Source organism: Camarhynchus parvulus, chromosome 6 (genome assembly GCF_901933205.1).
Source record: "Camarhynchus parvulus chromosome 6, STF_HiC, whole genome shotgun sequence".
Lineage (NCBI taxonomy): Eukaryota > Metazoa > Chordata > Aves > Passeriformes > Thraupidae > Camarhynchus > Camarhynchus parvulus.
Genome location: NC_044576.1, coordinates 20,702,179 through 20,723,512, shown reverse-complemented (window position 1 = coordinate 20,723,512; position 21,334 = coordinate 20,702,179). Strand labels below are relative to the sequence as shown.

At 38.9% G+C, this 21,334-nt stretch overlaps 1 protein-coding gene across 4 annotated transcripts in view; it reads left to right on the top strand.

The window, feature by feature from the left end:
* Positions 1 to 1,932: 1,932 nt before the first annotated feature.
* The window catches only part of KNDC1 (kinase non-catalytic C-lobe domain containing 1), a 57,016-nt gene continuing 37,614 nt past the window's right edge, over positions 1,933 to 21,334 (top strand). For 3 of the 4 annotated variants that reach the window (XM_030951171.1, XM_030951172.1, XM_030951170.1), the window contains exons 1-3: positions 1,933 to 2,165; positions 6,678 to 6,876; positions 10,120 to 10,178. In XM_030951171.1, the coding sequence (XP_030807031.1) occupies positions 2,064 to 2,165; positions 6,678 to 6,876; positions 10,120 to 10,178 (360 nt within the window). In that variant the 5' untranslated portion in view covers positions 1,933 to 2,063. Of the gene's footprint in view, positions 2,166 to 6,677; positions 6,877 to 10,119; positions 10,179 to 11,091; positions 11,819 to 21,334 lie in introns of those variants that run through there. The other variant, XM_030951173.1, reaches the window with a different exon arrangement.

Genomic DNA, 21,334 nt, shown 5'->3' with positions numbered 1-21,334 from the left:
AGGGAAATGCCCTATCACTCAATTACTAGAAAGGGAATTCCTTGGTCAACAAAAACCATTGATGCTTTCAAAAGTAGCATGTGAATTTCTGTGCAGCTTCCATAGGTTTACCTTAAGCAGTCTTTTTTCAGAAGTATTTGTGAATGCTCAAGCAGTGATTGCAATGGAGTGCCATCTAAGATATATTGATGGGTGGGTGTCAATATTAGGCCTGATTTAGGCACCAGAGAAACTTTTCCTGTTTTCTCTCTCTTTTCATTTTTTGGTTTTTTTTTTTTTTTTGAATAATGCACTTGACTCCAACCCACAAAAGTCCATTCTTGGATTCTTGGGTAGATTATGCTGCCTGAGGAAAATATTTTCCCAAAAATGCTGGTAAAATACAGTTTAGGAAACTATAATATTTTATAGCTACTGTTGCTGTCATGTTGGCCTTTTTTTTTTGGAAGTACCAGGCATTGTTTCCATGCTTCAACACTTGTTCACAAAAGCCTGACTTACCAGATTGTAAGTGTATCTATTGTTCATATCAATTCAGTTCAAAAATGTTAGTAAGAAGACGGCATATATATGAAAGGCTGCAATCTGTCTGAGTTTGATTTTTCTCAGTAGCATGCCATGACTGTGGAATGTATCCAAATAACATTCAGTTGGGAGAAATCTTACAACTACAGGATGACTTTTATGGGGCAGTTAATCAACGTACCTTTGTTTGCTTCACAGTGTTTGTTAATGTTTATTTTAATAGAGTATTAATCTTTTCCATAGAACACCACATACTGAAAAAAACCTCTTGCTTTGCTTGATTGTACTATGCACAGATTAATTAATTAACATACTTCATTTTGACAAAGAATTATACGTATAAAGGAAAACAGAATAATGAAATTGGCACCATTATTTTCCAGTAGCTCTAAAATTTAATTACAGGAGAAAAGAGTTCTCTCCATCCACCACGTTTTTACAATGAAGATAAAAGATTGTTATGCGGCTTAAAGTTATATCAGGAGACGCCTGGTCAGGGGTCACTTGTCCATTACCAAATGCCGATTCCTTTTCCCAGGCTACAGCCTGTTTACTCAAGACAACCTGAGCTTTCCAATGGGGTTTACTTGAATTAAAAATTGGCTTATGCGGGTGGCGGTTTTGAAGGAATCCTTGATTGTGAACCGTCGATTTCAAAGAGGAGTCTCAATGAAGTTCCTTAAGGCACTCTAAGCCCCGCGGATAGCAAAAATGGGCCGGGGCTAATGAACGTCAAGCTGGTGACAGCGCCTTGGTTTTGCTTGTGGTTGTTATGGCTCGAACTGCGTCAAGGGTTATGCCGTGAGCGTGCAAATGCCTGGCCACCTGCCTTAATTGTAAACACTGATTTATGCAGCAAACCCAGCGGTTCGGAGAGCCGGCGCCGATAACGCGAGCCCGACGAGGGCTCGGGCAGGCAGGGCCGGGATCACCGGTGGCGGCAGCAGCGCCCCGGCACAGCGCCGGTCCCACCGCGGGCACCAGGCACCCTCTCGCCCGACGCCAGCCCTCCCTCCCCGCCGCTTCCGTTCGCCCGCAGAGCGCAGCCGAGAGGGACCGGCCCCGGCTCCCGCGGGGCCCCGGGGCCGCAGCTCGCACTGCAGCGGGCGCGCCCCTCAGGGCGCAGGGCCACGGCACCGCCACCCCAGGGCGGCGAGCGGGGCCGGGAACCGCGGGCACCCAGCGCGGTGCGCGGCCGCCCGCCGGCGACTGCCGGGCCTGCCCGGGGCGCGGCGGGGGCGGGCGGCGCCGCAGGAGGGCGGGAGCCGCCGCAGTGAGGCCGCGCGGGCGAGGCGGCGGCGGCCGTTGCCATGGCAGCGCTGCCCCGGGCCGGGGCCTGAGCGGAGGGGCGGGGGCGCCCCGGGCCGGGCCCGGCAGGGGAGGGGAGGGGGTTAAAGCGGGCGGGCGGCGCCGCGGGGGTCGCTGCCGGGGGCAGCCCGCAGGCGGTGTGAGGATGAGCCGCGGTGGGGGCCGAGGGCCGTGCTCCGAGCGCACAGGGAGGCTGCGGAGGTGAAGCCTCTGCTCCCTCGCCGGGCGGGATGGAGGCTCTTGGCGCTGCAGAGGACGTGTTTTATGAGGAAGAGGAGGAGGAAGTGAACTGCTACGACTTTGAGCCTCTGCCGACGCTGCTGGAGGATGAGGTGAGTGAGGCAGGTGCGGGGATGGAGCCGCCGCCCTTGCTCTCACCTGTGGTGTAGCGGCCTCAGAGGCCGCCCGCGGGAGGCGGCCGGGCCGGGGGCGCACGGGCCCTCGGGAGCGGCCAGGCCGCGGCCGCAGCGCCGCTCGCTTTCCGTGTGTGCTCCTGCCCCGCGGTCCCTGCCACCAGCTGGGCTTAGCCCGTTGCCGTGCACCTTCTGCACACAACAGCAAAGTCATGGTCCTCGAGTGCGGGATGTCTCGTCACTGCTGTCGTAGCCGTGGGTTAATGCTGCAGTCGGCAAGTACGTGTCCTTGTCGCACCCGATCAAGGGATATTTACATGGCCAGAATAATTTCCCGAAGCTGCCAACCACTTCTTTTGTACAGCCATATATTGCTGCCCTGTGCTAAAAAGCCTTTGACGCTGGGAAATAAAAAACAAAAATATCAAACTGTTAAATCTGTTTCTTCAGTTGTTATGCTGAAAACCTGTAGCTAAATCAGTTCTCGTCATTGCATTTGTCTGGCTCTATTATTGGTTTTGCCCTTGCTTTTTGTTGCTCTTGCTCATCTTTATATCTTTTCACATGAAGTGTGTTTCTTATCCCCTCATGAATGTTGGGGCAAAATGTTTGGAGATACTTTCCTTTTTTTAAGTAAAGGCTTGGTGAACTGTATGTGAGCTGCCCATTCCCCGAACCAAATCTTGCGAACTTTCTAACTTGCCATGTCAAGAATCCATGGTGAATCAGGAGTTAAATGTGAGTTTGAAAATGCAGAGCCCCTTTCAGCTTTCCTGAGTCACCCATTGGTTTAGCAGTTTGGCTCTTCCACTGTCTGTAGTGCTCAGTGCTGTAGGCCCTCTCAGACTGCCCCATGCAAAATCTTGGAGGAAGGTGGTAATGGCCTTATTTTTTACACATTGGCTTAAATACTTAGAGTGTTTTCTAGGAATGGAGAAGGCTTAGGGTCAGCTCTTCTGTACAAGAAAGAACAGGGCCCATTTTTCATACCAATGTATACTTTGAATTTGGGTTCCCATGAGTCCCATCTATTTAGTTATTACAGAAGCATAAAGAGTTTCAGTATTTTTCTTGGGAGAATAAGCATGACCTTTCACCTGGTGATTAGATAAGTTAATAAAAAAGAGCTGCTTTTGAAGAGTACTCAGAGAGCTTACTAAGGCAACCCAGTGTTTTTCTTCAGATGTGATAAATGTAATTGATGGCATTTGCCACATTTTCTGTGATTCTGGAATAGAATGTTTTGAAGTTTGTGTGAATTATTGTGGCAAAAAGGTGTCAGAAGGCTATGAGTGCTGTTGTACTGAAGTCTGAGCTGCTTAGTCATTTAGTGGAGTCTGCTCTTCTCGTCATTGTACCAAGCATAAAGAATGATGTTGGTGTCTGATGCAGGTGGTTTTTTGCCAATATGTGAAGCAGGAATCTGCCTGAGCTGAAGAGTAGAAAATGCTAAGGATGAGGGTGTGTTTCCATTTCCTCTCTTTACTAGAACTTTATTCATTTCATACTCCTTAATATTTGATTTCAAAATTTTTAAGAAATGGTCTGTGGCCAATTAATTTTTTTATTCCTGCTCTCTCTTAATTATCTCTGCTTAATTATATGCTATTGAACAGTTTTGTACTTACTGAAGAAAATCTGAGGGAAAGCTGAAAACTAAAGTGAGCAGTTAAGCGTGGTTGTGTGACAGGTTTACTTTTTGTAGTTCTTAGTGTTAAAATCAGACACTTTCATGTTAAAACCAGACCCAAGAGTCTTTTGCTGAAAGAGACAAAAAAGAGGCATCAGCATCTCTGATATTTACCACATTTGAATGAAGCAGCTTCTAGTGGTCCAAAGTACTGAAGCAGTTGCTCACCAGAAGTTTCAGCGTGCCAGAACCTCCGGTGTTAGAGTGTTGAAAGGATGGTTTTTCCACAGTGGTACTTCTTGGGCTCTGCTGCTTTGGAGATACAAGCAAGTCAAATGCAAGTCTCACAGTGTTTTCAATGCTTTGTTCTCTACGAAGGCCTTGCTCAGCTGCAACAGCAGCTTTAATAACTAAGGTCAAGGAAGAGTGATCATTTGGGAAATTTGTGGTTTCTCTGAAGTAAGTAATTTGTTGTCCTGGAGCACTGGAAATAGAAAGGCCTGCAATATGGTGGTGGTGGTATTTTGCTTTATCTTTTTTTAATGTTAGTTCTATCTTCACCTAGCCATCCACTGCTGATGGAAGCCATGGAACATTCATAGGACTTTTTTTTCCTTTTTCCTTTTTTCCCCCTTTTTCTGTATGACATAACTTTCTCATCCCTGGGAAGGAAGATAAACTAAGCTTATCTGACATTTTAGCGCTACCTGTTGTTTACTTCCCAAATAACCACAAGACAAAGATGTTTTGTAGGTGGAGTTCAGCCTCAAAGCTTAACTTAAAAGTTCTCTCAAGTCCTTGTTGTGACTGGAATGTGGTGCTGGGGCTGTCTTAAGATTGCAGGCTTAATTTTTTTCATGTATGCTCTAAATGGAGCCTCTTATGTCCATATGCACAGATCAAACTTAGTTTTGCACCCTTGATTAGTGAATCATTCTTTTATTTCTCTGTTGTGGCAAATGCCATCGTGTCGCCTAGATGGAGGATTCTAGGAGAATTAAAAATAATTGCTCATTCATTGTTTTGATCATAGAGTTTCTATTTTTTTAGCTCTTTTTGCTGGCCATAGAATAAGAAGTGGATCTCCTCTTTCCAAGCCTATCCTTATCCCGCCGCTCAGTTTGGTCAGTTTCAAAGCCTAATGTTTGTAGGAGAGTTTCTTGCTATGTGTTTTTGTTTGCAGATAGGGGAACCTCTCTGCTGCTCTTCATGCTTGGAGCAGCTTCCCTATGGAAATTTGCAAAGCCTCCTTATCCACCCTCACACTCTGATGGCAGCATTACACAATTGTACTGAGCTTAGCACAGAGAAAATAAGATTTTGTGCTGAGATCTTTTGCTGCTCATTATTATTAGGACTGAATTTGATGAGACCAGGATCCATGATTAGTGCTAGAAGGCACTGTAATAATGCTGCCATTAGTAAATCAATCCACATCTAGGCCATGTCTATGAAAAATAAGACCATTGAGAAGTTAAGATTGCCAAATAGCAGTGAGTGTGCTTTATTTCTTACCTCATATTTATTTATTAAGCATTATACTTTAGACTAAAAAGCACAGTACACTTGTGGACTGAGGTTTGTTTCTTATTTGAAGGATATTATGAAAGCAATGCTTAATTCTCTGAAAGACATGTTAATAAACTGTTAACCCCTTCTGTATGTGTTAATCCAAATATCATTGATGTTCTCCAGTGCTGGAGTAGGTAAAGAAATTTATAACTGTTCTCCAAGGGATTAAAAGTTTAAACCACAGCAGTTTTCTGAGCTGTAAGATCGTTCACATCCTTTTTTGCTGATTATGACATAATTTATTTTTTCTCTCTGCTAAGCAATGTGTATCTGCATCTTCCATTCAGGATATATTTAATATCACTGTGTAATTAATAGTAGTTATAGCTCTGATACAAAGTAACTTCTGTAGATTACCTTCCATTTTTGTTATCTTACTTTTCCTTATAGATGGAGTTGATGTTTTGTTTGTTTGAGTTTTTTTTCTCCGCATTCCTTTAAGTTCGTGAAGACTTTTGTAGCTATGGGTAATGTATTGGGTTTGTTTTCCAAAAATATCCATAGAGAGGCTGGTTGCTTTGAGCCACACAATGTTTCTGAACATCTTGACCAGGAAAACCACATTAGAAACACATTTGTTTGGGAATGGACTCATAGCCTTACTGTGATAATAGGATCAATACAAGTTGACTACAGTTTAGGACAGCAACTTAGAAACTTAAGCCCATGAGCTGTTTTGATCACTAAAAGCTTTGGATGTAATGGGAAGGCCTAGGACAACCAAAGTGTTTGGTTTTAAGTCCAAGTATAAAAACACTTCTCCTATGGCATATTTGGCTTTTCAAAGTTTATTAAATGGTCTACACTACTAAACTTCACAACAGCATCATTTTTAAGACAGGCTAATCTAAAAGGTACTTTTTCCCAGATCACAAATGGTAAGGAGAAGTGCTGTGAAGAGAATTTTTAGGTAGTTTATATAAAGACACCTGGGAAAGCTTGAAAGGCATGGATGAAACAAAATGTTTTCATTTAGTCTCTCTGCTTTTACCTCCAAGTGGTCTGTTGCCTTTGATGCAGTGTTTATGTAACTTACATATCTCCCATCGCATTTTTTTTATGTTGGCATACTGTGATATCTTTGTTCAGGTTAACTGTGCTTCTTAAAACATCTCTGTGTTAAGAGCAAAGTCATGCACTTGGTGTTTTTTGGGGTGTTAATCAGTGTCCTAGAAAGTCTGAGAACTTGCTGGAAACATTACTTGTAGCCAATTGTGTCAAATATAATCTATGATACAGAAAGTAGTGTCATGAAATCCAGGGTAATTTATTAATTCATATCTTGGCAGGAGAATGTGTCCCTTGCTGATATTTTGTCACTGCGGGATAGCTGTCTTACTGAGCAAGATATTTGGGCAATTTGCCTGGAGTGTTGCCATTCTTTGAAGAGCATTGCCCATTCTGCAATCTTCCAGACACTCTGCATCACTCCTGACACTTTGGCTTTTAACACCAATGGCAATGTATGCTTCATGGAACAGCTCAGTGGTGAGTATTTATGTTTCCAGGCTGTTTGTTTTAGAACTGTGGAAACTCATGGTGAGAAACTGCAGTAAAATATTACATTCTATTTTTAAGACTTACAATTAAAATAAAGATAAAATAAAACTTATTTGGGAAGGGGTGTGTATATTTTCATGTGAAACTACGTGTTCAGTTTTGTACTTGATGAATTTGCTTAGAAAATTCCTCTTGGTTATTTTAAAACTTATCCAGGTGATAAGTCTTCTTTATTTCCATTTTAAACACACAGATTGTGTACCTGTGTGTGCAAGTCTCTACCTTTGTAAAGCATGTCCTTCACCTCTTACAGATCTTCTGATTTCATGGAGATGTTCTGTTTCTAGAGAAGTCTGATAGTGTATCTTGGTGATTGTGGCCATAAAAATGGAGCAATTCTATTGCATATTTACAATTAAAAAGGAAAGTTCTCTCGAATAAAGGCCTTGGGTTTTTTTAAGCTCTCTCTTGAATAAAAAATTATTACTTTTTAAGTAATGATTTTCAGACTTGCCAGGTATTGGGACTGATTGAGAAATGAATTTTAATATGTTAAAAACCAGTATATAGTAGCATAGAAGATGTTCAGGTATCATAGCAGATGAACAGGGAGATGCTTGACTTTAAAAAACTTCTTGTTTCAACGTAGACAAAAAAGCATGTTATGGTTGCTGTTCCTTTCTCATGTTATGCATCTCAAGATGATAGGTCTCCAGTCTCTTAATGATTGTACAGAAGAGTCAAGAAAACCAAACAGCTCTTACTCTATGGTACTTTTAAAATTATGTTGGCTTATAACTAGGAGAACCATTCTAGTCCAGATACACACCTATCAAGTTTTTGTTATGATTTCTTTAGCCTAATTTATTTTTTAATCTCTCAGGATAAGTGTTTATGCTTTCACGTAAAATCTAGATCACAGTATTTGAAAAAATACTAAAATAAAAATGAGATAAGGTAACATTGCAACAAATGAAGATTTTTTTGCCTCTTTAGAGTTAAAGATAGTCTTTCATATAAATGGAGCATCATGAAATATCATTTATAAAGATGAAAATGTACCTTCATAATTGTTGTGATATTTTTTAAATTAAATTCTTTAAATAGACATGAGACAACTTTTAGTTCCATATTAATCAGGTAATGTGGAATCATTTTCCTTTATTTTAAAGAGCTTGTCATACCTTGAAATTAAAAAAGAAAAAGAAGCTGGCTTTGTATAAGCCAAGGGTGTATGAAAGACTTGTTGAAGAGAATGCCCCTCAACTAAGATCTTTGCTTGTAGCTGAGGAAGAGAAAAATCAATTTCTTCTTAAATGTCCTAGTCTAATTGAATATCTGGCAAACAATTGGTCCAGGAATGCTGTATTCATGTACGTAAAATGTGGGATAACAAATTCCTGTGCAAAGCAAATGTACAAAGATTTAGTTCCCTGAAGTCATGTTAGTCTCTAAGGAAACGACTTTTCATTAGTTCTCTTTAAAGAAAGGTATGTTTTCCATAGGAATGCAAAAAAAGTGACACCTATAGTGACATCTATTTCTCTCATGCTTCACTGTATCTTTGGCTCTGTCTCTCAGATTCTGTTACTGCTTGGTTAAAAGATAGTTTGTTGGAGGCACTTGAGGTTGTCCTTTTTGCTTCCCTGCAGTTGTTGCCTATGGATTTATTCTTCCAGAAGAAAATTATAACCTCTGGATTTGCTTTCCAGTGAGAGAAAATGAACAGCCTGTCATCTGCTTCTTGCAAGTTCTGTGGTGCTAAAGTGACAACCGTTCAATAGGATATTCTGCCGAGGGCTCTGATACCTTCTTGTCTCTTCAGATCACACACATTCCTATTGTAAATATTATATTAAATGAATACAGTGAGCTGTACCAGTGATAAGTTAAATACTTGTACAGCCTTTAAAATGTTATATGGAAAGAAAGGGAAAAGGTAGTGGGGAGATAAAAAGGGGAAGTTGTTGAGGTGTGGGAAGTAGTCCGCAGGTGGGGGAGAGGGGAGAACAAAACATCTCTCCGTTAGTTCCCCTCCCCTTCAGCATCCTCTGCCCACCTCCAAATTCAGGAAAAAACGTGATGGTGGGTAAGAAATGCAAAATTGGTTGCATAGCCCTCTTTTTCAGTAGAAAAATACATTTGGGCATGTCCTAAAGAGCTGTAAATCAGTTAGTGTTTCTAGTCATCCATGCCACCTAACTACAATGTATGAATATGTTTTAAAAGTCCTCTCTAGTAGTCTCTGCTATATAACTGGGTTTAATAAAAACTTTGCATTTCACTTCTAAAGTACAGGCACAAAAGCTAAAGTTATGATGATTTAGAATTAGAGTTATGATGATTATGCTGTGCCTCTGAACATACTGTTTTTTTCTTCTTGTTGAGAAAGGAAAAATGCTTTTTGCATGTCAATCATCCTGACTTCCCAGAAGGATAGATTAGGTGAGTTGGATATGTATGTAGAGAGCAGGCTTTTTAGTTGTGCTCCTGTTGAATTCCTTGATGTTCTTTACTGGGTTCATGTGTCGTAAGTGCAGTGCGATACTGTGTCCCAGCTTGGATACAGAAACAGCATCAGACTCTCATAAGATGTTCTTTTCTTTTTTCCACCTCCTCACTCAGAATTGGCTGCTGCAGTAGCTCGGTTCTCTGCTCAGCAGCACATGCATGGGATATTTACTTCCACTACTCTTTTATCATAAGTAAAACAAACTAAGCAGAAAGGTCAGAGTTCTAAGCTGGCCTGTAGATGAAGAAGCAATTAGCTGTTCAGGCTGGCTTTGCTGCTTGAACTCTTATCACTCAGGTCTGTAATGGAAAATAGTGAGTAGAAGTGTCCAGTTAATCAAATCAAACCTCTAAGCCACAGCTGAGCCACTCCAACTTAGATGATAACTGGGTCCAAACATAAATGCCTGAAGGTAAGAAGTGGTTAGACATGTTGAATGTATTTCTTTGTGGATATTTAATCTGTTTTGTTTCTTAGTAGGGAAGTTATGATGCCTTCTTGGAGAAAGCTTGAAAACAGCACTTTATTTTACTTCCAGCACTATAAACATGGATAACAAGTTCTTTGTACAGTGGACTGGAGTGAACCAAAATACTGGTGTACAAAGTTTCTTTTGTATCAGATAGGAGTGTGTCATTAATTTGTATCATCAAGTTGGTTTGTGGTTTTTGTAAACAAGACTAATTTCTAACCTGGCATGTTTCCTTTTGTTTTCAAAGATGATCCAGAAGGTGCCTTTGTTCCACCAGAATTTGATATCACCGGTAACACTTTTGAGGCAAGTTCATAAATTTATCCGTAAAACAGAGGGGGAGGTTAATAGTTTTAGTACCTCTGGCACTACCAAATGCTCAGCATTCTCAGTATATAATTTTAGAACTTCTAAAGATTGTGAGTAGTAAATGGCGCTATTTAGATATGTTTTGTGAAAATAAAAAATAAACTTAAAATGCCATATTAATTTTTGGCATAAACATTTGTTCACTAACTGTTAAAATGTGAGAATCTATTTTGGCTGAATAATGTGTTACGCTAAACCACAGCTGGCCTATATTATGTTCACTGGTACCCTTCACTGGTTACATTGGCTTGTTTGGGGACTAGCCATGAACTTTTATGACTAAATATAAAATTTTTTTGCTATCCTCTTCAATAAAATAATTCAGGGAAGGGTAATCAGCAATTTTATCTTTGATTTAATGAAGAAACAGATTACTGTCTGTTGCTTTGCAATGCACAAATGCTCTACGTTGTTAAATTAAATTAGATTTAAATTGTTTATACTAATTCATTAGCCTCCCAAGTCAACCATCTCATTGCCTGCTAAAGGAGCACTTGCTTGCTTAATATTCTTTTTCTTAATACACTACTTTTTATGGCATGTATTCTTAGATAATTCAAATGCTTTAACTAGCAACACATTTAATTCAAGGTATAGTTAAAAAATCTGGTTCTTTATATTTTGAAACAAATATCTGTTGCTTTTCAGAGTCATAGCCTTCATAGTCATGTTTATAGTTCTCTGTTTCTTGTTGGGGGGAGGTGGGAAGGAGGAGGAGGAGAAGTGAACCTTGGAAGTGTGAAGTACCACATGTTAAACGAGAATGATAAGGCAAGAAGGGTGGTAGAATAGAATCTGAAATAGTGCAGTCTTTGAAGGTTAAAGAGGCAAAAATTCAGAAATTCAGTTGTTGCTATGCTTTATTAATGTATGTACATATGCCAGCAGAGTTCTGGTGATTTTGTGCTCACTCTCCTCCTCATACCCATGATGGTTTTTGGGAAGTCTTTCTTTGAGGACAAGGATTGTTAAGAGGTGGCCTGCATTACCTGCGAACTTGGTGACTGTAGAAGCCTTTATATTTAGATGTGGTTGTGGAAAATGAGACCCAAAGGTGTCTCATTTTTGTTTCTTGTTTTTGTTGTGCTTCTGAAGCTGTACTAAGGATTTTACATAAATATATTCTTCATCCCTTAACAAGCTTCCAAGACTTGACACAGAAATGCTTACAAGGTTTGCGGAATTATTTGCTCCTTTGGCCAACTGATTTCCCCCAACCCTTTTTCTTTGCCTAGTCGTTGCTGAATTTGTCTGCATAAAGTAAATAGATACACTGAAAGAGGTTCAAAGACCAAGGAGATGGAACAAGGTGAAATAGGAATTTGGGAAGACTGTGGTAATACTAAGTGACCTGAAATTTTAGTTCCTTCTGATAGACAAAGCCATTGTATTCCTTTTGGATAAAACACATCTGTGTATAGACCTGTTGTTTAACTCTTCTCTTTCAGCATGTACAGGCCTGTTAAACCCCAGTGAATCCCAATACCAAGCACAGCACAATCAATTAAACATTCAGTGAAAGCTGTTTTGAGTCAGGAGTGGCTCTGAACATTGACTCTTTTACTCCTTTTGCAAAGGTCAGTGAAGATACATGAAGGTACACATTTGTGTGAAGAAGTTGACATGCTGTGCCTTGTCTCTTGTGGCACAGGCTGAGTGCACTGATTTCTGTAAGTTGCTGCTATCCTTTCATCTAGCAAGTTGGGAGGCCTTCCAAAGCAGGGAGAGCAGGGCTATGACAGTGTCCTGTTGCCTTGGCTGTTTTTCACTGACCACCCTAGAGCAATACACAAGGCAGAAAAGCAATGGCTTTCCCCTGTATCAAGGCAGAAATGTATTGTTTTACTCTGGAATTTGTGTGCAATTGGTCAGCCATTTATGGGATTCAGACTATTTGTGGAACTTTCAAAGCTTTACTTCTTACCATGTGTAGAGTTTGGTTGAATTTTTAAGTGCTTTAGTACCAGACCAACTTCTGCCAAGGATTCCGTGGTGATCTCTGCTTGTTTTTACTTTTGCAGATTCCAAGACCTCAAGTAGGTTAATGCTTGTGTACTTGTTTAAAGGGTTTTATAATACTGTAATCTTTCCAAGTTGGCCATTTCCTTCCTGGTGTTAATACTTCAAGTTCTTGTCTTTTCCAAAAGTATTGAAACTTTTGTCTATCCCCTTACCCCTGTTACAACCTTTTGCTATTGCAATAGCAGAATAGTAGTGCTTTGTATACATCTCCTGGCCCGTTGTGTTTTCTCAGTGTTATGAAGTCCTTTAATTACAATAAGCTGCCCTTTATACAGGGGTGTCAAGTGTCTTGTGTTAACTGCTTGCTCCTTCCTAGGTGATGACTTGACTTGGTTCTTCTTTGTTGGAGTTTTGCAGCTGCTTGGTCTGCTTTGTTTAGAACAATGGCAAGTAATGTTTGTATTGAAACTGCCTGATTTCAATATTGAGAAAGAGAAAAAAATTGGTTTTGGAACTACTACTTATGTTCAGGATGATCTTTGATAGCTGTTACTCTAGTGTCAAAGCTTGGCTGATTTAAAATAGTTATGTCAGCCAGAGGTTTTGCTTGATTTGACTGCGACCTATTTTGTGGCTTCTAAAATGGATGCACACAATGAGGTCTGTATGGCTACTGGATGACTTCTTCCCCTTAAACTCTTCTTTAAAAAAGCCTTCAATTAAAGCTACAGTTATTTCAACAAGAGATGTTTTGTTTCCTGCTTGGTGAATTACTGATCCAGACCTCTAATGGTATTGTGACTCCAGCCTAATTAGTTGCTAAACTTAGCTGGCACTCACAAGCACACAAGGGTAATAGACACAGGAAACAGATTGAAATGCATTACTGTCCTGGTGTCTGAAACAACACTATTAAAGATGTCAGTTTCTAGTTGGAATTTCAAGTAGCTAGAGATCTAAAGCTTTGTCCAAATGACAATGCACAAGACTGAAAATTAATTGATTTCATGTGGTTGGTTTTAGACTTGTGCCTTCTTTCTTGACCTGTTCTCCATTTGTTAAGTAGGAATAATAGCACCAGCTTCTGTTACTGCTGAGAGTTGGAAGGTGAAAACCAGCCCTTCAGTTTCAGGATCAGGTGTAAAATAGACTTTTTAGAGAGAAACATGGTTAAGAAGGAATTAGCTGTGAAAGGTGCTTGTGGTACTGACAGTGAAGTGCAGCTGAACTTTCCATGGTGACTTTAGTGCTGCCACAGGTCCATCCTCTGGGCTTGGAGGAAGGATTGCAGTTTCTGAGCAACTGAAGAGACCTTGAAATCACTGTGTTGCTAAGTAGTTGGAGTGGCATTGGATAGGTTAGTTCTGGGATGTTCTCCTCTTCCAGGTGTTTGCGTGGTTGCAGTACAAAGACAGGCAGCCAAGCAGGTACTGCTGGGCTCTAGGACAGCACTGAACTAAAACAGAGAATCTCCTGCTTATCTGTTCATGTTATTTTTTTTTCTCTAACTGTGCTATCTCCTTAAAGACTTCTATTACCATTGTGCTCTAGTAAATGTACTGTTAAGAACTGGTGCTGAAAGGAGAGAGAGAGAATAGGAGTTACACTTTATATGTGATCCATACTGTAACTGCCAAGAAAAGGTGAATTTCTGTACAGTACACTTAGTATCATTTGCACTTCTTTTCCTGATGCAGGCATGTGATATAACTATGCTCTGTAAGTTTTCAGATGACTGAAGCTGTCATTTGCGTACATTGATGGAAATATCTCAGTTTCTGCTTTTCCTCTAAGCTGGAAGTTGTGCCTGAATTTGCTATTGCAAGTATTGACCATGTCTTTGTTCTCACTGAATCTTGAGCTAGAAGTCCATTAGGGACATCTGGATTATAAATGCTAGTGTCTAATTTTATAATTTTCTACTCATCATACTGTAGAGAACAACAAAGAATGTGAATTTTTCTGTTCTTCAAAGACAGGAAGAGGCTGAGATGCAAAAATACTTATTTGAGGCGTCTTCTAAAATTTGCCCTGATTTTGCCTTCTAAATAGGAAGAACTTCAGCCTTATTCCTGACGAAAATGGTTCCTATTTAATTTTCTTGCCCTGAGCAGTACAGTGTTAGACTTGCGAAATTTGACCAATGGGAGGCTCAACATGAATAGTTAAATATTGTTGAGTTCATTAATAGCCTTACTTCTATCACTACAATACAAGATTGCCTCAGGTTAAAAACATTGGCTGTCTCAAACCAGTTTCAAATAGCTATTTGTCTGCATCACAAAACTGCCATTGAGTCTCACACAGAGGTTCATTGATGTGGAACACCACATTTCTAAGATATGAGCTTTCAGTGAGATGAAGGACCGATGTCCACCATGTGTGAGCTTGCATTTATAATCTTTTAATAATGTGGCTATTCAGTTTTGCTTGTTCTAGTGAACCTTTGTAATAGAAATCAGTGAATTTTCACTCTTGTCTATTTTTTTTAATCTAAGGGAGATTGGATAATACTTCTGTTAATGACTTATTTCAGTATTTGGAGGTGATAAGATGCAGTAGTTCAGAAGCGTCAGTGTGCAGCAGGATGAAAACCTTCAGAAATTAAAAGAAGTGAAAAAGTGATACAGAGTTAAGCACTATCTTGAAGAGAAGGATGGGTTAGTGAAGGGGAAGAAAGTGAAGTTCACATTGCCTCTTTTTCTCATCTAGAGCTTGTTCTTGCTTTTATCTATCAGGACAGGAGGGGGGTGTGCTGATCTCTCACCTGTGAGAGAATCACAGCTGGAAGAGGCTGAATGCTGTCGCTATCTTTGTTAGAATGTCATGACCATCAACTTGCAGTTCTCAGTGGGTTGTAGTTGATTTATAGTATATTTTTAAAAAGTCCAACTATTTCAGCAACCTTAAAAATAAACAAATGTATATGAAGTGGTAGAAATGCTGCAAATCGAAAAGATACAAAATAAAATGTTATTACATTGTTTTTGAACACTAAATTATTAAGATTCATACAGCTTATTCCTATGAAATATGACAAGGCAGTTGGAGTGATAAATGCAGTATACATACGAATATTTTGTGTACATATAAATGCATGGGTTGAAGTTTCAAATGAAACATAATGTTCTGCAGAATAGATAAAGAAAGGTTTAGGGGGTGGATGTCTGTACGTATGTGTGTATATATATATATATATATATGTCAGGTCTACTGGAGAAAACTCAGCAGACAGTTTTATGCTGCAGTATTTCTCAGTACCTGATCATCACTAACCGAGTGCTCATGTCTCAGCTGTTGGTCCTTCTCTAAATGTGAAAGCCTTCATCTTTCTCCCAAATCCAAACAGCAGACAGTATAAAGGAAGTCTTGTCTTTGTGACTTTGCTAGTCTTTTAAAGCAGTAGCTTTGAATACTGTGAGATTATCTCTATTGTTCTATTTTTCTTTTGCTCTCAATGCAGGATGAAAAAAGAAAACTTTTATATGTTCTCCTAGATGGGTTTTTGGTTTTGTGTTTATCTGACGAGGGAAGCAAGTCTTTTGAAACACCTAGTGCCTTTTTTCTTCAATTCTGTTTCCCTTAGTTTCATGTAGCCTCCCTTTGAGACTAATTCTATCTAACAGCAGCAAGGCTTGTCATCAGCAAATGGTAACTTATCTCCTCCTGTAGTCTAAACCATTCGATCTTCTGAGCGTTATTTAAAGCTGTCTTTTCCTTCAGAGACAAAAATAAATTACTTTCATTTGTTATGTCTGTCTCTACTGTGCTATAGAAGAGAAAATGGAATCTTCCTGTTCTTAGTTTTACATCACCATCCCAGTTGAGGTCCCTTTCAGGAACTTATGACTGAGCAAACACCCTTTAGATGCTTTACACAAAGTTAACAAAAGCAAGAATGAGGCCAATGGAATTTTTTTTACATCAGTAGGTTTTTTTTTTCCTTTTAATGCATAGGCTATCTTTAAGTTTATAATTTGGTTGCCTCAAAAACCTACAGCTTGTTGCTTAGTCCTGAAGTTGGGGTTGCAAAGTTGTCATATAGGTCTTGGCATTATTCAAGTTAAGATATATAATTTTTTCCCTAAGATTTCTGAAGATTATGCCCTGATGTATAAAATAATTTTTAAATTATCTTATTTAAGAATTTTTGTTTGGAAAAGATTGAGAGTGAAGAGAGAACTTTGTGTTCTCTTTTAAAACGGGTGTCTTTTTTGTTGGAATTTACTTTCTTTGTAGCCTGAAGGGTTGTGTTGGATAAATTTGTGGATAGCTTCCATCATGGGCAAAAAATTATGGCAAAGAGAAGAGGTTGTTTTCTCCTGTTACACATGCACAGTGTCATAAATCTCTGGGCTTCTTAATGCTGAAGATGCACAAGTGTTTTGGATTAGTGGTTTGTCTCCATCCTCTTCCGTGTAAACTCATTGATGCTGATACTTTCTCAGCTGTGGATGAAGTTATCTTCTTTAGTCTTCGTATCATTATCTGTCAGTTTCTGGTGCTGCCCATTCAAACTCATTTCTTTGCTGGATCCATCATCATACTGGTCTTACTTGCAGAACTTACTTTTCTCTGGTCCTTTCCACTCATTTCCATAATTTACTCCTTAGAATGGTTAACAATGCTGTTGATATGTAATCCCAAACCCTTAACAGCAATGTGGAATTATTCCTTATCATTACTTTTTATCAAAAGACTCCTCTTTCATTAATTTTATGTCTGTTTTATGTGGATATTCAGGTCACTAAAAGATCATTGCTACTGTCAATCTGGATAATTTATGCTCCCTGAAACAATGGCAATTAATTTTTATCATTTGCACAAACTGAAGATAGAGCCATTTCACCACTGTATGAGAACATCTATAAATACCACTATTTCTGAAAGGTTCAGGAAATGATTGACTTAGAAATAGATGGTAGATGCCTTCCTAATCTCCAGATAAAGTTTCAAGACTATTTCAGTTTCCCCTGTGAATCAGATGGTTGTAGAGGATTAGGTTGTTGAGATTTAGTCAACAGAGCCTTCAGGATTGTGACAAAATGGTTGTCACTCACATGTCACTGTCTTTAGTTACAGCATTTTAGGAAACCTTAGCGGAATAACTGTGAACATGCTTTTGAAGCTGAGGATAGTGTCTCTTGGGAAATGTATTTAGTGTGACTTAAGTTTTCTTAGATAACCTTGCAACAGGTTGTGAATTAATCTCTTTGTGTATGCATACTCCAGGATTCTTGAACTTTTCAGCCCTTTCACCAAGTCTAAAAACAAAACAAACAAACAAAAACAGGGAAAAAACCCCACCCAAATGAAAAAACCATTAAAACTACAAGCCAACAAACAAACAAAAATCCCCAAACAAACAAACAAAACAACAAAGAAAAAAAAGCCCCACAAAACAACCAAAAACCCCAACAAACTTCTCCTTTCTCTCAACTGTAATACTGCTTCTGTGCTCAAGTAGAGAAGGAGCAAGGTTTGTTTCTGCAGAAAACATTCCCTATGAAACAATCAAACTAAAAACATAACCAGTCTAAAATCAGCCCCCAACCCTCCCTCACCAAAATGTTTACATTCCTGTAGTATACAATGAGAGCTACCTACCTTGGTTGCTTCTGTCACCTCCAGCTGTTCTGTGAAAATTGGTGTTTGGAATGTTGTCGTAACAAGATATTATGCAGAGAGGTAAATACAGAAGTGTCTCACCAGCTTTTTACATTTTGCAGTTTATCTTATATATGATCCTGATGGGGAAAAAAATAGAAATCTCATAGGTTATTTTGTTAAGGAAGAGTTAACTGGTTATTGTACAGTAATGAATATTTTACACGTCAGAGTCTGGATGTCATTGATTCGTGTCATGGTAAAAGAACTGGGATGGTATTCTAGTGTATTGGCCCATATGAAAGTGCTGCAATTCAGTTTTTTACTTCCAAAATCTGTAATAAGTATCCCTCAATACAGAATGATGTGAATGCATTACTCAGAGTGACAGACTTTACCAGTAGGCACCGTCTCTAAGGTTTAAGAGTAGGGTTTTTTTTAATAACATACTTCAGTACCATGACTAATATTGTATTTGCTATAAAATAAAAAAAAAATCCTACACAGTTGAGAGAAGACAGAGGCAGTCTGCTCAGCATGCATATAACTGTTTCTCAGGCTTCCTTGTTTCTATGCCTACAGGGAATAAGTTGTGCTACCTTAATTAAGTGATAAATTAATTACCTACGGCAAGTAACTTAAAAGTAAGGAGGTTAATGGCTGGTAAATCATAAGGAGAGCTGTGACACTTGAAACTCCATTTCAAAGGGAGTTTTTTTAAAAAACCATTGTTCAAGAAGCTTTAAAGATAAATGTGAGTAACTTTTGCTATCTAAACCTCTGAGGTCTTCAGCAGGGTTTTCTTTTTCAGCATTTTTCCTTACCTGCCATAATTATACTTATTCAGTCATGCAGGAGAGGAGTCAATTGGTGCGCTACTCATCCGTGTTGGGGTGCCTGATCTTCGTGATTAAGGGAGCCTAAAAGTGGGATGGAAGTGTAAGAAATCTGTTCTTAATTTGTTTCTTCACATTGCAAATACTTGAGTAATTTCCTGCAAATAGATGGTTTAAATTTGCTCAAGATTCTGGGCATGTTCATCTTCATGTGACTTCCAAGAAGAAAATTAATCTTTACTGAGATAAGAGTCAATGGCTTAAGATACATCTGTCTTTAGTACAGCAGTTAAAGTAACAGCAGCTTTTTGAAACTGTATTGAGGTCCATTTGAAAAATTTGTATTTTTTTTTCTTCATTTCTGGGTATAGATTTGAATGGACAGTATTCCTTTTCAACGTGATTACTACTATAGATGCTGGCAAATTGCTCTATGGACAACAATCAACAGAGCCATATGGAAAACCAAATCTGTTGCTGTTAAAATAATGTTCGCAGGTGCACAGAGACTGTTGTAAATGTATCTTATGATTTATTTAAAAAAAAATCTTCTGTCAAAGAAGACCTGAAAAGAAACCCCTGAGGTTAGTCAAAAAGTATGAAAAAAACTTACAAAAGAATGAAAACTTGATATTTTTCAAATCTCTCAAAACACAGAAATGCTACCCAAAGTCTGCAATGTTTGCAAATGAATAAGATACAAAAGAGTTTTTCAAAGAAAGCTATAGCCAAAAAGCTATGTCATTTTTTGAACATGTTTTAATCTTGTAGGACCTTCAATAGCTTCATACATTGGAAGTCTTCTTTATGGAGAATTATCAAAAATTTGGCTCAATTAAAAGTGTCAGAATACACTAGTGACCAACCTGACAAAATTAGCAATAACATAAATTTCCAGGACCAGATGGTGAAACAGCATTCGTAAAAGAAACAGTTACTTCACATAATATTCTTTAGCTGGAGGACAATGCCCTGAGGGAGAAGCTCTGCTAGAAATCTGTGAGGTGTGCTGTGGCAGCAGCCATGGAGTGTGTGTCAGCTCTCAGAAATGAAGAAGTTGGTGGCAACAATGAGATGTACATGGGTGGATTCAAACAAAATACTGCCTTTTTATGCTGTAAAATGTGGAAATTCTTGCTGCAAAACATAGATGCAAAAAAGGTTGCATGTGGCTAACGCTTAGACAAATTAATGGAAATAAACAGTTGGCATGAACTGTTACAAACAAGAAGCCTGCAACTGTAAAACTTAGATTAGGTTAATTTCCCAAGTAGTGTTTCTCAGTTCAAACTGGATGATACAAATAGAGGTCCCCAGGAGCCAGAACGAGTAAAATGCAGGGACTAGGTAACAAAGCCTTGCTTGTGCCATGTAATATAAACTGATGACCTGATGTTTGCCTAACAACATATACAAACTTGAAAGCTTTCACTTACTTTTGCTAGGTTAGTTAAAAGACAATTTGAGAGTTAGAATACCTGCAGACTTTGGCCGTGAGAAAATCTGACCTGTAGATGCATTTTGGGCCCCATTTTTTTAGAAGTCTTTTGGGGACCAAGTTTTTTTCAGGCAAGGTTAACTGTAGTTAGAAGGGACAAACTGCACATTCCAGTATTTGTTAACCGCTTCAAGCTGGACTGTATGTTTTGTGAATAGTCTACAGTGGCTGAGCACTTCTAGCACACTCTGCAGACTAATTACCAAGGTATCCAGAGTGCCAAATGAACATAGAGCTAATTTTTAATACAACACCTTCCAGTAATTACAATTATGCAGAAAGGCATTTAGTCCATTTGTAATGAGGGAAAGTATTGAAAATAATAGACCAATTTCCCTTTAATTTTCTCACTAAGGAATATTACTGACTTTCTTTTGCATAAAAATAGTGCATTTTAGAGTGACTACATAGAAAAATGACATAGGTAAATATTAAATGTTTTCTCTCAGTAGTAATTTTCAAAGCATTGCCTTGAATTTCTTTATAAAACTTTGAGGTTTAATATCCCACTGAAGCTTTCTTTTATGGAACCCTTAAATGCCTTGAATTGTGAAAGGGTGGAAGTAGCTATATCTGTGCAATCTCAGTAAAAAAAGAGAGAAATGCGCAAAGTAAAATAAGGGTCAGTTAAGAATGTCAAAACCAATTACACAATTTCTATAACTTGTCATTTAGTCAGAAATATTTTTCAGGAAGTATTGGTTGTATTATGGCCTGTCTTTTTCAGTGCTTTGGAAGACCTACAATTCTGAACTTGGTGCAATCTCAATACAGAATATAAATGGCCATTATTCGTAATTGCTACATGCTTGTGCAGTCGCTATTCAAAAGCTCTTTTGTCAGCTTTTTCCTGTAGTGTTTGTCTGCAAATGGGAGTTTCTGGAGAAGTTCAGTTCTTTAGCTTTGTCAAGCAGTAATACAACAACGCTTCTGTCATGCTCTCTATGTAGACTTGGAGCTTTTCTTTCCTCTCCTGATGTTTTGATTGGCAGATTTTAAAACTAGAGCAGATCATTATTGTTCTCTGATTTCACTTCCTCTGGTGTTAAATGATTATAAAATGACATGCAGCAAGGCAAGTAACTTTTAAGTAGAACTTAGAGAAGCCTTTTGGAATATTTTCCAATTATGTTATAGAATTATAACATGATGGCAGAAGCTTTCCTTGCCCTTGGTAAGTGCTTCCAGTG